Here is a 14,030-nt window from a genome sequence, read left to right as displayed (position 1 = left end):
AGCCCGTCCCCCATCCGGAAATCCCTCAGTACTCCCCCGGCCGCCTCTATGAGACTTAGGGAATACGATGGCTGTTTTTCACTGCCTTTTTGTGCTGGTTTTTCTGGCACGAAAAGGCAGTCGGAAACTGTCTTTGGGGGTCCCCGGTAGGCCCCCCCATGGGTGCGAGGCTGCCGAATGGCGGCCTGGGGGCACCTATGGTGCCCCTCTGTGGATCCCTGCACCCGGTGGCAGGCACCTTGGGGTGCCGGCCACAGGGTGCAGGGATGAACTGCACCCCTGCTTTTGACAATGCAAGCATGCATTCCGCTCGGAATGCATGCTTGCGAAGTATATGAGTGCGACCGAACCCTGTTCAGTCGCATCGTACTAGCAGGGCCGTAACCGACAACAGCAGGTCTGTCGGTTACGGCTCCTGACCGATGTCGGACGGACCTGAGTCCTTCCGACATCGGAATCGGCCCCTAAGTGTGACATCAAATAGCCCAGAATGTGCCATTTTACCCACTCCCAACATGGCAGGACCCTTCTCTTGGCATGTGGATCTCCCTAGCCCATCTTATATCTGGGGCCTACATGCCCACGGAAAAAACGATTTAGCAGTGTACTCCCTCTCTCTCTCCAGAATGCTAGCCGGTCTGCAAAAACAAAAGAGCAGCCTCTTTGGTGTGTAACCACAATTTGCCCTTCAAAGTGGCTTTCCCTTTGTAGCTTGCCTTTTGGGCTCACACTCTGTTTGGCCTTTCTGCCAAGGAGAGGTTGCACCTCTTCCAACAGATCCCTTCATGTTCCTTCTTGAGAGGCTGTTTACACTGCCCCTCAGGTGGGCAGAAGGCTGTCTCATGGCCAGCAACCGTAAACAGTTACTGGAACACTTTGGGCAACAAAGTGGCCACTTTCTGAAGTTGCCATTTTTGCAAACGTTACAATAAATTCAACTTGACCATCAAATCGGGTTTAATGCAACAATTATTTTGATAGGAGTGCACACAATGATTAAACATGTCACTTTTGGGTAAGTGAGGGTTCTCGTCCTTAAAAAGGACTCCTTCCAGAGAAACAACTTCACCACTTCACACACCAACCCATTATTTCTGAAAGGGCATATCTCTAGGCAGGATACTAACCTCTAGCCCTTTGAACATCATTACACCGGATGTACATAAGTGTGAATTTATATGATTCTTTTGATACCATGAAGGATCATATTTAGTAGTCCCATTCAGAAGTTATCACTGATGTGTTGCCAGTGTGTAACCCAGTATTCACCAATAGGGCGTCTAGCAGTTCCACAGTAACAGTGACTATGTGGGACTTTTACTGTCCGGACATGTAAAGTTAGAAAACACATGCTCAACTTTTAAAAATAATGTACCCTGCCATTCGGGCTCAATACGACTGCCCTAGGGGTGACTTATAAATATTAAAAAGGACGTTTTGGGCTTTGCAATTGCGTTAAATGGCAAAGTCAAGTTGGCAATCATTAGACTGCTCTGCCATCCAGCAATGGCAGGCTGGAAGTCATGTTTTGCTTTGTCACACTTGTGATGGCACAGTCCACGAGAAATATATTAACTTACAGGCCCTGGGTACCCCTGGTACCATATAATAGTGACTTATAAGTAAGTTAACTTATACCAATTAGGGGTAAACCAATCAGACATATACCTTTTAAGGTTCAGGGCACCGAGGCCTGTTTGGCAGGGCTCAGTGCATCTTCAAAGTGTAAAAACCAGCAGCATCATCAGTCCAAAAAACTTAGGGGTGATCATGCAAAAAGAGGCATTTCCTTACATGGGTTACCAAAGGTCTGGAACAGCATGACTGTATGTCAAGGGGCAAGAGTAACCTGCAACGGACTGGTTCCAAGCCAAAGGGTAGGAGCTATGCATTTCCAAAAGGTCCAAATGTGGGCACGACAAGAAATGGAGTTAGGTTCCAAGTTAAGAATACAAGGAAAATGCAGGACCAGAAGATTTTACCAAGCCAAAGATGATTACTTTCTGTAAGTGTCACATTACAAGAGAGACTGAAGTGAAGCAACTCATACCAGCTGCACCCATGATAGCATATGTGTTGCCTGTGGCTGAATGACCTGAGAGAGCCCAGTTGAATTCAGCCATAGAAATGGACATTTAGGGAAGGGACCCAGATGTTTTTCAGCACATTCATCCAAATACCATTAGGTTTGTGTTGGTAGCTAGTATCAAAGCGAGGAAGGTTCCAGACCTGAAAGATACAGGTGCTTACAGGACTATAGTTGGAAGCATTTCAAACCCAAGGAGGTTCTTCATGATGCATGGCACAGGTTTGTTATCAAGTGGGCAAGACATAGAGTGCCCCATTGCCCTAGTTGAGGTGGAAATCAATGGCAAGTCAGCCAAGGTTGATGTAGGGTTGAGAGAGAAGCAAGGTGCTAGACGCCTCTAGAGCGATGATTTGATTACCCCTCATTTAGTACTAGGACCAGAAGCCTACATGGTTTGCATAACACCATCTGTGCTGATCAAAGCACAGGCTACATGTTAGTCTCAGGACATGTTGCAGATGGGACTCCTGAGAGGGCTCTATCTACCTACGATTGCCTGGCACTTGCAGTAGTAAAGTTGTAACCAGCCTGCGTGATCTCAGGATTGCTGCTCCCTACACCCATGTTGACAAATTAGGGCAGGTGCACTGCCGAATACAGCCTGAGGTGAGAGGTAAACAACCACAACCCTTTCTGCTTGTATCCAGTAGCCCTATTTGCCCTTTGACCCCTGAACAGGGTCTCCTTGTGCCCCTCTGTCCATCTCAGTTCTATCTAATTCTCTTCCTACTTCTTGGTTAAGGTCTCTAACAAAATTTCTGCAAACTGTGTAGTTTCCTTAGTATGTTCTGTGTGAAGGTGTTTAGACCCTGATTTTAAGCATTTATGGAATGTACGGTAAATAATCTGTGTTATCCATCTGCATTTTGTAAAGACATATCTACACTTATATTTCACAAGGATATCCTGTATTACTACTCCTTATATGTTTATGAGTAACATTGCCACCCCAATTATTTTAAGTGTCTGCAGTCTCATGAATTAGTACATCATAGTGGCATGATCCTATACTCTCAGATTCTTCTTTCTTCTTGTGTTTTTCCTGTGGTAGGACAATTTCTGGCTTTAACTTTTAAAGTTTTACATACACACACATTTGAATGTTTTGTGAGGCAATTCCAACTCTGGGCATTAAATGTTTAGATCTTGAATACTATTCGCTAGTATTTGAGCATTTTTTAGATTGACATCCCATTTTGTTACTGTCATATTGCTGCTGTGTCTTTTTTGGATTATTTTCCCTTAGCCACCTTCCTCCTTACAAAAGCAGAATCAGGGTGGAAGCACACTGCCTCACATCCCCGCACTCAATTTGCCTACTACTGAAGTAAGTGTTATCATGCAGTGCATTTACTATGATGCATTGGAGCAAACTGAGTGCTGGGATGGGAGGTAGTGTGCTCCCACCCTCCTTCTGTTTTAAAAGGCTCCTTTGAGCTACTACGCTGATCAGCTTGCATTGATGCAGCTGCGCCCAGTGAGTCATACACAGACCTGAGAAGACTCAGGGCAGCATTTCCAGCAACCCCCAAAAATGACTTGTTGCTCTTTACTGATGAAGGAATTAATCCAGAAACACATGTCTAGAGATACACTGCACAGGCTGCACCAACACGGGTAAAACATTCAAGACAATTACTGAAATAAAGGTTATCATGAACTGTATTTACCATGATGCATTGGGCCAAATTGAGTGTTTGGATTAGAAGCAGTGTGCTTCCACCCTCCTTCTGCTGGGGGATATTAGTTTTGTTAACAGCTTTGCAAAGTGATCAGACAGTTTAAAAGAACCAATGTGTACAATGTGCATATAGCTGCAGCTGTTACCAACTTGTGAAAGAATGAATTCTTGTCTGCATTCCCAGGGTGAGCCCGGAGCACCGCTTGTCTGCAACCTGAAGGGCACCTGGTTCCTTGTGGGCATTGCCAGTCCATTCATCGAGGATTGTGGTGTCCCAAACGCACCACCTGTATTCACGGAGGTGGCGGCATATGCTAACTGGATCCAGAGCAAGATGCCAAAGGCACCTTTCACCGTCCAGAGGATATCTGTGGTCAACCACAAACAACATGACGTGTTACGATGCAACCCCATCCAGTCACTACCAGGTAACTAACTGCATGGTTCAGCATTCTGTCTGGTCTGAGTCACAAATGCACACTGCAACACTCATTTTTTCCTTAAACGTCAGTACGATTCAAAACAAATAATGACGTTAGCAAAAGTCCCTCTTTCCCTGGCATCTTCATTTAAAGGTCATTTAGCTGTGCTCGCCCCAGGGAGCTCATGTTCATTTTAAGGAACTGGGAATGGGGTTTGCCCTCCCTGCTAGATTCAAAATAGCTAGCCAGTGCCCACTTAAGCTTGCTGGAAGCAATCAGATCTGGGACAAATCTAGGTGGATGTAGTGCACCTCTTATGTCGTTTAATGAGTAACCTTGTGAAATCTGAGTCACATGGAGATCCTCTTAAATAGCAATTGTAATTCCCTATGACCATCACCACACCAGTTCCCCGGACTCTCAGTTTCAGAACGGCCATATTCTGAGTATTGAGTACTCAAGAAGGATCACCTTGGTGCATCACCACCCTTCTCCAAAGAGCTTGTGTCCAAGCAATGTAATGCAAAATAGTTGAGCAAATGGCTTTTCTTTGTTGTTACCAGAATTTACATTCAGAGGGGCAGATTTACAAGCCCCTTGCAACACTTTTGCACCTCTGTTGCGTCACTTTTTGTGACACTTAGTGGCGGCGTAAACAATGCACCACATTGCGGCCCATTTACAACGTGACGCATCTAGGAAGATGTGTCATGTTGTAAAGACCTGCACCACATTATACCTGCGTCAGGTATAATTTACGCAGGGTGGGCGTTCCCGCTCAAAAAGCCATGTAGAACTGACACAGTGAAATTTACAACATTTCACTGCGTCACGCTACGCCTTCAATGCGTCAAAATCCCTATGCCTGCCAGGACCAGGCATAAGGAATGATGCAGGGCTTCTTGAATGGGACTCACCTATCTGTTGTGGCCAGTACTGGAGCTGTGTCACTTTCATGAGCAACTCCAGCAATGGGTCTTTTTTGTGCCAACAGATGCGTCAGAATTTCTAACTCATCTGTTAATCCTTGTTCCATGGAGCACTGTATTGTAAATACAGCGCATACATGGTGGCACAAGGACATTTGGCGCTAGTGCAAGGAAACTGATGTATCTATGCAGATGTGTCAGTTCCTTGTAAATGAGGCCCAGAATGTTTAGACTCACTAGTGACCCCTATGTCTACTTTTTAAGTGCTGCGCCGAGAAGTTTAAATTAATTAATTGTCTTGCATTTCCGTTGATTTGCGATATTACTGAGTAATATCACTTCTTGAGATATCCCTAGAATACAAGGCGTGAGGTGCCGCTTACAGCTATGCTATCACTGCCTAAGGATAATACTTTATTTCTGCTACCCTCATCATTTTTTATTTTTTTTATGGACCCCAGCTCCTTTCAGACCAGTGTGATTCATAGTACCCACAACTGTCTAGAAGTACCATGTCAAAAAGGATTCCATCATTCGAATTTTGCCATCTTGATTGGGGTTGAAACCCATTTGAGTTTACAGCTTATAAGCATTTCAAACCAAATTATTGTTTTACAACATTGTTAAATAAAAGTGAGATATGACTATGTTTACTCAGCCTCACAAAACAATGGTAATGCATCGGAAAAGTTAGAATTGGTAGAAAAAAGATTTTGTTTTTAATTCAAATATTTTAGTTTAAATTTCCTTAAGACCGTAAGAAAAAAATAAAAGTGGATAACAGATTTATATACATCATTATTACTATATTTATATATTATTATAATATATTTATATATTTATATCAGTCATATTGTTTGCTGTCAGGGTCCGATATCGTGGATACACCAGCAACCCCTACCATCTCGAGGTTCCGTAATAATGAACCAGACAGGGAAACATGGGGAGAAATGGGGAAAAGGGAGTAAGAAAGAAACCCAGAATGAAGCTCACTGTCAGAGACTTATTCTGTTTTTAGGGACAGCACCACTCTGCTTTGATGGTATGATTCTTGGTTAGATGTGAATTTAAAATACATTCAGCAACTTAAACAAGGCTTATCGGTTCGAGAAGCGGATGATGCAGCGACAAGCCTGGGGCCTTCCAGAAAGCAGCAGACACACCCAGGAAAGATTTTACCAAAAAAATAAAAGACAAACAAACATCAGTACAATGATACGGAGTAGACTAACGAAGGCACAGATGGACTCAAGAGGGAGAAAACAACAGTGTCGGGAGAAAAATGGCTGCAAACTATAGCAAGGATCAGAAAAGCAAATGCAACCATGCAATTGGTTGCCAGTGAGGTAGCTAAAGTCCAAGGGAGTCAATAGGGCTCTACCTTGCAGGAGGCTAGCTCTCTAGATAGTATACAAAAATGAGATGCACTGTGCAGAGTCCAGGAATCCCTTATTAGTGTATAGAGGATTGCTCTAGCAATCCCAAGATGCTCTATTTGTGGTAGTGTGGTGAAGCAGCCTTGGGCCTATCAGAGGGAAAGTGTTAGGTATCTGTTTCACACACAGAGTCAATAAATGACACACACTCAATAAGGAAATCCAACACCAATTTAGAAAAATAAAAAAGATTTCTATATTTATTTAGACAACAAGAACTAAGAGATTAGGTAAGTACTTTATGAGTTAGCGATTTTCAGACACTTAGAAAATACAGCTGTCAGATTTGAGGCATGAATCTCAAACGTGGTAATGTTATCCTATGGGAGAAAACATACACTGCAAAGGGTCACTTGTAAATGACTTACAGGACTGTTTCTGGACTTAAGGCAAGTAGGGGTCAAAGTCCTCAAAACCACCAGCAGTTTTGGGTTACCTACCCTGGGGTGTCGGGTGCAGAGGTTCTGGTCGCAAGGGTAACCTCAAATGCTACTACTGAAATCTATGGAGAAACATGTAAGCAGAAAAATGCTGCAAGTAGGGACTTAGGGGGCAAGTCCATCGGAGTACAACGGGGGATTTGGATCTTGAGGGTCTCTGGAGAAAGGGTGCACCATCTGCAGGCTCAGACTTGGGCTGCGGGGCTTGGGTACAGATGTGTTTTGTCCAGCAGGTCACCTGCGTAGGAGGCTGCACTTTTTTTTAAGTTTTGAAAGTTACCTTTATCAAGTAGAAAAAAGGGAAATAACAGATAGCAGGTTCACAATATAATATAATAACAATGTATTGAAGACATTTGCACAATATTAAGATAGAACTTGCAATTCTATGTAGAAAACAGGATGAGAAGGGGAGGGAAAGGAAAATAGGGAGAGCAAAAACTAAAAGCACTTCTCATGTAATTAAATTAGTATAATTATAAACAGTAGTTGAATTACAAAAATCATAGAGTACATATTATCAGTAAAACAAAAAAGCAAAACATATTACAATTAGTATGGAAGCTCTAAGAAGAAAAATAATATATTCGAGGAGGTTTAGATACTTCATCAGTCAAGGGTTGATATATGAAGGTCCTTGAAACTGAGGAATCTAGAAAAATGGTTACTGGAGACCAGCTGAGAATTCCATTTGATAGTAAGAGACAATAGGACAGTATAGGCTCTATCTAGTCTATGATTATAACAAACACCATACTCCCATGCTTGAAAGGAGATCTGCAGCGCATTCTTCAAATTTTTTGTAATCTGTTGAAATGCAACAGCAATTAATAAGTCTACAATTGTTATTTTTTTGTATTTAATTAAATATATTTTTATTTGGAAATAATCGCGCAACAAAAGACAGTAAGAATCATCTCACTCGGCATATTCACATGTCATACATATATCAGGTCATTCACTTTTCCACTTTTAGCTTACATTCGAGTATAATATCTCACTTTGACAACCCCCCCATCCGCAAGGCCTGAACATATTGTTGTTCTGTTCACTCCTGATACATCTTTGAGTAGGCGGCCATTGCCGACCGGCAGGCAAAGCATCCCTCTACTCTCGTTCCACCTCCCTCAGATCTTTGTCCATTTATGCGGGCATCCTCTTCCCTCGTAGACCACCCGTTCTGCTTGCATACACCAGTCCATGTCGTTTTCCCAGTCATTAAACATAGGACCAGACACGCCCCCCCATTTGCGTGTTATGTTGTGTTTAGCTACCTAAAGCGCAGTGTGGCCCAGAGTATGTCTCCCATTGTTAGGTCTGTTTTTCCCCAGACGTTTAATAAACACCCTTGGGGGGATGCCTCCATCTCCTTACCACAGAACTTTTGTATGTGTGTAACAATCTTGTTCCAGTATTCTCCTATCTTGGGGAAGTCCCACCATAAATGTCAAAATGGACAAAGTGCTGAGTCTAGTCTATTCATTTTAACTAATGTGGTGCGTGCGTAATAAGTCCTATGAAGTAGTTTCAATTGGATCAGCCGAAAGCGGGACCGTATTGCCACCTCTCAGGGACATGCGTGTGCCTCCAGCCAATACTCGTCATCCAACGTACCCACGTCCTCCTCACACCTGGTTCGCAATTTCTCCACTGTTCGCGGGGAATTATTTAATATCTTCCGGTAAGTTAATGAAATTGCCTTCTCATTTAAATAGTCATCGAAGAGCATATCTTCCAAAGGGGAAGAGGGTGGGAGATCTGCGTCTCTCGGGATGGCTTGTTGCAGTGCGTGTCGTACTTGGCGGTATCGGAAGGTCTCTGTGGGAGCCAACTCGTGGTCTTTTTGAAGGTCAGCAAAGGGTCTAATCTCCCCCCCCACCCATAGGTCCCATTTATTGAAACCCTGTTGGTTCCCCAGTAGTCCCAGGCCTCTCGTGTCCCATAATGGCGTAGCTAGAGTTATCTTATTTTTCCACCCCAGCGCTGTTGACGCTGTGTGCCATATATTAACCGTAGTTGATGTTGGGGTGGTAAGTGGTGCCGCCTGTTTCCCGCCATAAATGGCCCTAAGGTAGCCTCCTGGTCTCATGTCATGTCTATCCATATTGTAGGCTGGGTTATCTTGGGCTACATGGACCCATCGATTAATTACTATGAGTTGCGCTGCCCAGCAGTAAAATTGTATCACTGGGAGCGCAATCCTTCCATCGTACCAACTCCTGGTCAATTTATTTAATGCAATCTGTGGATTTCTCCCATCCCAGAGGAGTATCCGTATCTCTGCTTCAACCACTTTAAAGTACCCCGGAGGGACCAGGTATGGCGTGTTTTGCAATATATGTACAAAGCGGGAAAGTGCCATCATCTTATAAAGGATTGCCTTGCCCAACAGTGACAAAGGTAATGTCCTCCAATGTTGCACATCTTCTTGCAGACTGCGTAGTGGGGGGTCTAAATTTAGTTTGTGGAACACTGTTGGGTCTTTGGTTACATAGATTCCCAAGTATCTAAATCCTTCTGTCACCACACGGGCTGTACAGGTTCTGGGGATTCTCGGATTTGCGCCCCAGAGAACATATATCAACGATTTATCCCAGTTTATAGTGTATCCTGAGTATTTTTGGTATAAGGTGAAGATGTGAAGCACTGTGTGTAGGGAAAAGTAAGGTTTGGCCAGATAGAGGAGAATATCATCTGCAAAGAGGTAGATTCTATTCTCCCAATCTACTGTCTACTTAAGTCCTCTGATAAGTGGGTTGCCCCGTATCCAACACCAGGGCAAATATCAACGGGGACAAGGGGCAACCCTGTCTAGTGCCTCTGTGGAGTTTAAAAACTGTTGATCTTCCCCCGTTCACCATCACTTGTGCCAGGGCCTTGGAGTACAGGAGCCTGACCCATGCCAAGAATGTATCCCCAAAGCCTAATCTCTCTAGGACCGTGAATAAAAAGGGCCATTCTATCATGTTGAATGCCTTCCTAGCATCCAGCAACATTACAACCACCTCTTCCGTAATGCTTTCGGCTCTTTCGAGCACTTCATGAAGGCATGGTAGGTTGAGTGTGGTATTTCTACCCGGCATGAATCCTGATTGGTCTGGGTGAACCAACTTAGGCATCAGCAGAGCCAGGCGGGTTAGCAGAATTTTCGCTAAGATCTTCACTTTTGCGTTAAGCAAAGATATCGGTCTGCATGACGCGCAGTCGTCTGGTGCCTTGCCATCTTTACAGATTACGACAAAATTGGATAGCCTCTGGCTCTCAGGCAGCGTTTCCACTTTGACACTCTCCTGAAACATTTGTAATAAATACGGATCCGTTGTGGAAGCTGTTACCTAATATAGTTCATTTTGCAGGCCGTTGGGGGCCCATTGCTTTTCCAGTTTTCAATGCCCTAATTGCCTGTGTCACTTCATTTTCTGTAAGCTCTGGTTCTAAACTGTGTCTATCTGCCTTTTCGAGGAAGGGCCAATTAAGAGTGGATAGCAGGTCCCGCGCCTCTATCTGGGTAATCTGTGTTGACGACGTGTACAGTTGTCGATAGTAGGCTGCAAAGGTGTCCGCTATTCCCTGTTGGTCTGTGCGTTCCCCCGTTTCTGAAGTGATTTTGAACTCCTATCTAGGGGCTTGCTCTCGTCTCTCTAGCCACGCCAGCTAGAGTTGTAGAGTCAGTGTAAGGTCGCAAGGTGATGTGCTCTGGCTTGTTCCTCGGCTATATCTCTGTACTCCTTCTGCTCAATCTGTAAGCTATGTTGCCCTTCTGGGGTATCTGACAGCAGTAGTTCTGACTCTAGTTTCCTAATCTCCTCTTCTACTACTGTGAGCTGCCTTGTCATTTCTATTTTATGAGCAGATATTAAGGAGACTCCCTGACCTCTGATTACAGTCTTATAGGCCTCCCAAAGGGTTTGGTGCAAATCTACCCACCCCTAATTCTCTTCAAAATAATTAATTGATGTTTTCAATAAGTCTTCCCTAATAGATGGTATTTTGAGGTACCATGGATTAAGTGGCATGTAGTTTCCCCTGATTGGGGTCGTTTCTTCATAGGTTGCACTAATTGGAGAGTGATCAGAAATACCTCGTGGGAGCAGGGTCAACTCCTGAAACTTCGATAACTAGTCTACCAAACCGAATACATAGTCTATACAGGATAAACTTCCATGTATACCTAAGTGTAAGGTATACTGTTGGGTAGAAGAATTGCGCACCCGCCACACATCCACTAGGCCGATTGCTGACAGGAACTCAGACAGTGCTTTCCCTGAACTATCTTTGTGCTTGGCTGGCCAACGGTCCATTTCTTCATTCAGGGCTGCATTGCAATCACCCCTAACTAATAACTCACCCTGTGGCAGCTTAACTAAATGGGCACCCAGCTCAGGCAGTGTAGGAGAATGTAGCTGTGGGGGATGTACAGCGATACAATATGTAATAGTCTACCGTCCCAGTTTCCCGATAACGTCACAAAGCGACCAAGTGAGTTGAGCGCCTCTGCCCGTATCGTAAATAGAAAGGACTTGCGTAATAAAATATCCAGCCCCCTTGACTCTAGTGTACCCTGCATATGCAACTAGTTTGTAGCCCCATCTGTTGAGTGCACGGTAGGACGTCCCCTGTATATGAGTTTCCTGCAGCAGGACGATGTCGGGCGCCCGTTACTTAAGGTACTTCAATACCACCCCTCTTTTAATTTGATCCCCTAATCCATTTACGTTCCAGGAAAGGATCTCAAGATGGTTGAGGGATGCGCTTCTGCTCATTTTATCTTGCATCTGGATCATGTGAAAATATGACCAATGGTGTCACAATCTAGCGTGACCCGACAGTCCACCCTCCACTCGCTCGAGGGACATTGAGTAGCAGAGAGCCTGCAATCCTCTTCCAACATAGTCAGTGGTAGAGTCCCGTTTTCCGTCTCTCACGTGTTTGTGATACATATCCTGCTGTACTGCCTTAACTATCCATAAAGCGTGTCCAGAGAACTGAAACCTCCTGCTAACAAAACTACCCCATACCTCCCCCTCCCTGCTTCCCTGCAATGTGGCCTTGAAACTGCCCACCCCCCCAACTTTGCAGAATGCCCGTATATCCCGTCCCCCATTTCTTGATGTCGGGAGTGTGAGCAATCGGCCTCCCACCCACTAGAGCCCCTCCCCCAAGCATATAGTAAGTTTACCACTACACATCGGTATAGTTACGATCAATAGGATGTTAAATTGACCCCCTTGCTTCTCTCGTATCACCTCCGAGGTCATGCATCATTCCAGTCGGAATGCTCTCCCTCACTAGCAGTCTCTCGAAGCGTCTTGGGCGCCATGCAAACCTACTTTCGGTCTGACATAGATGGTTTATGCAAAGTGCCTCAGTCTCGATTTGCATCTTCACTCATCGGAGGAGTTTGAACATTGAGCGAATGTCGACCATCGATGGATCTTCCACTCCCCGTTTCGTTGTCTTCCCGGTTGTCGCCACTCCTTCTCACTCCGCTGTCAGAGGGGGTGGTTTCTGTTGTTTCACGGCTTCCTCCATGCGTCCAAACAGTCCCATGCTTCTTCAGGAGTGTCGAAGAACCAGGTTTTCCCCCACCGCCGCCACCCGGAGCTTGGCAGGAAATAGCATCGCGTATTTCAGTTCTTTCTCTCGAAGCCGTTTTTTTACTTCCAGAAATGGGCGCCTTAGTTTCCGGACTTTGACGGTGAAATACAGGAAAAAGGTTATCGTAGCATTCTTATAGTGTAGTGGAGGGGCCGAGCGGGCGTTCTGTAATATGACATCTCGATCTCTGAAGATAAAGATCCTCGCCAATATAGGACGGGGGACCCACCAGGTCGCGGTGGGCGCCACGGTACTCGTTAGGCCCATTCTACTGAAAACTAGTTAGGGAGATGTCAGTTGCAGGTGTTTTGTTTTAAGTTCCTCAACAAATAAGTCTGTTGACGGGCCCTCCGCTCTTTGCAGTACTCCCAGAATACGGACATTGTTTGTGTGTGCACTCCCTTCATAGTCCTCTATTCCCGCCTCGAGGGTTGTCGTTGTGGCCTGGAGCTTTTCCACGTGCGTCTCAAGTTCTTTAGTGGATGATTGGAGCGTGATTATAGAGTCCTCAGTGGCCTTTACTCGGGATCCCAGACTCCGTAGCTTAGCATGCATCAGAGATACCTCCAAGGCCACTGTGTCAATTTTAGTATCTGAAAGAAACAGTTAGTTATAGATTCCTTACCTTAGAATTACCCCCAGGTGTCATACTGGATCCAGAAAGATTTTCATCAGTTGTACCCCTGTGCATCGGAAGGTGGCGTCGGTCGACTCCACGTTCGTCATCGGCATCGTGGTTGCAGGGATGTCGTCGCGGTAGCTACATAGACGCCGCCATCGCGTGCTGAAGTCAGTTCTTTCTTTTTCCACGCCTGCAAGCGCAGATCCGGAGAGAGTAGTACCTCTAGTCACTTTTTGACTGCACTTTTTCTCGACTTTTGTCGACGTCGTTGTTTTTTGAGTCCATCGACTCCTGGTGCACGAGGGATGCCTGGCTTTAAGGCCTGTGGTTCCTGTAACCGACTGATGTCGGTGACCGATCCACACCGCGTTCACCTCTACTGCCTGGAGCGCGACCACGACCCCAAGTCGTGCTTCGACTGCTGGACCATGGCCCCGAAGTCTTTGTGGGAGTGCTCCCAAAAGCTACTCGAGGCCTGGCAGTCAGTTTTACGAAGCGATGCACGCCATCTTTGGGCAGCCTGACTCTGCCGGTGTGCCTTTGGGCCCCACGGACTCGGCTGGGGGCCCTGGGTCTTCGGCACCGGCGGCTTCAGCCTCGGCGCCGCAGGGTCCCCTTCGATCCAGGCCCGGTGCCCGTCGACATTGTTACACCTTCCCCGGCGCCGATTCCACCAACACCATGTCCGCCACCGGCGTCTGATGCATCCCCGGCCGATGTCTACCCCGGCCTCCACCTCGATGTAGACACGGAGTCGGACCGGCGTCGACCGATACCAGATCCGATGCCGATGGATACTTTTGTGCCCCTGTT

General features: G+C 45.6%; 1 protein-coding gene across 1 annotated transcript in view; it reads left to right on the top strand.

Annotated features, from left to right (window-relative positions):
• LOC146811701 (polyserase-2-like) overlaps window positions 1–14,030 on the top strand; it is a 1,284,631-nt gene that overhangs the window by 1,079,402 nt on the left and 191,199 nt on the right. The window contains exon 12 of the mRNA XM_085615101.1: window positions 3,955–4,198. Coding sequence (XP_085471227.1) covers window positions 3,955–4,198 — 244 coding nt within the window. The remainder of the gene's footprint in view (window positions 1–3,954; window positions 4,199–14,030) is intronic.

The sequence above is a fragment of the Triturus cristatus genome, chromosome 7 (assembly GCF_964204655.1).
Source record: "Triturus cristatus chromosome 7, aTriCri1.1, whole genome shotgun sequence".
NCBI lineage: Eukaryota > Metazoa > Chordata > Amphibia > Caudata > Salamandridae > Triturus > Triturus cristatus.
Note: the sequence above shows the minus strand (reverse complement) of the source record. Positions and strands in the feature narration are given on the sequence as shown.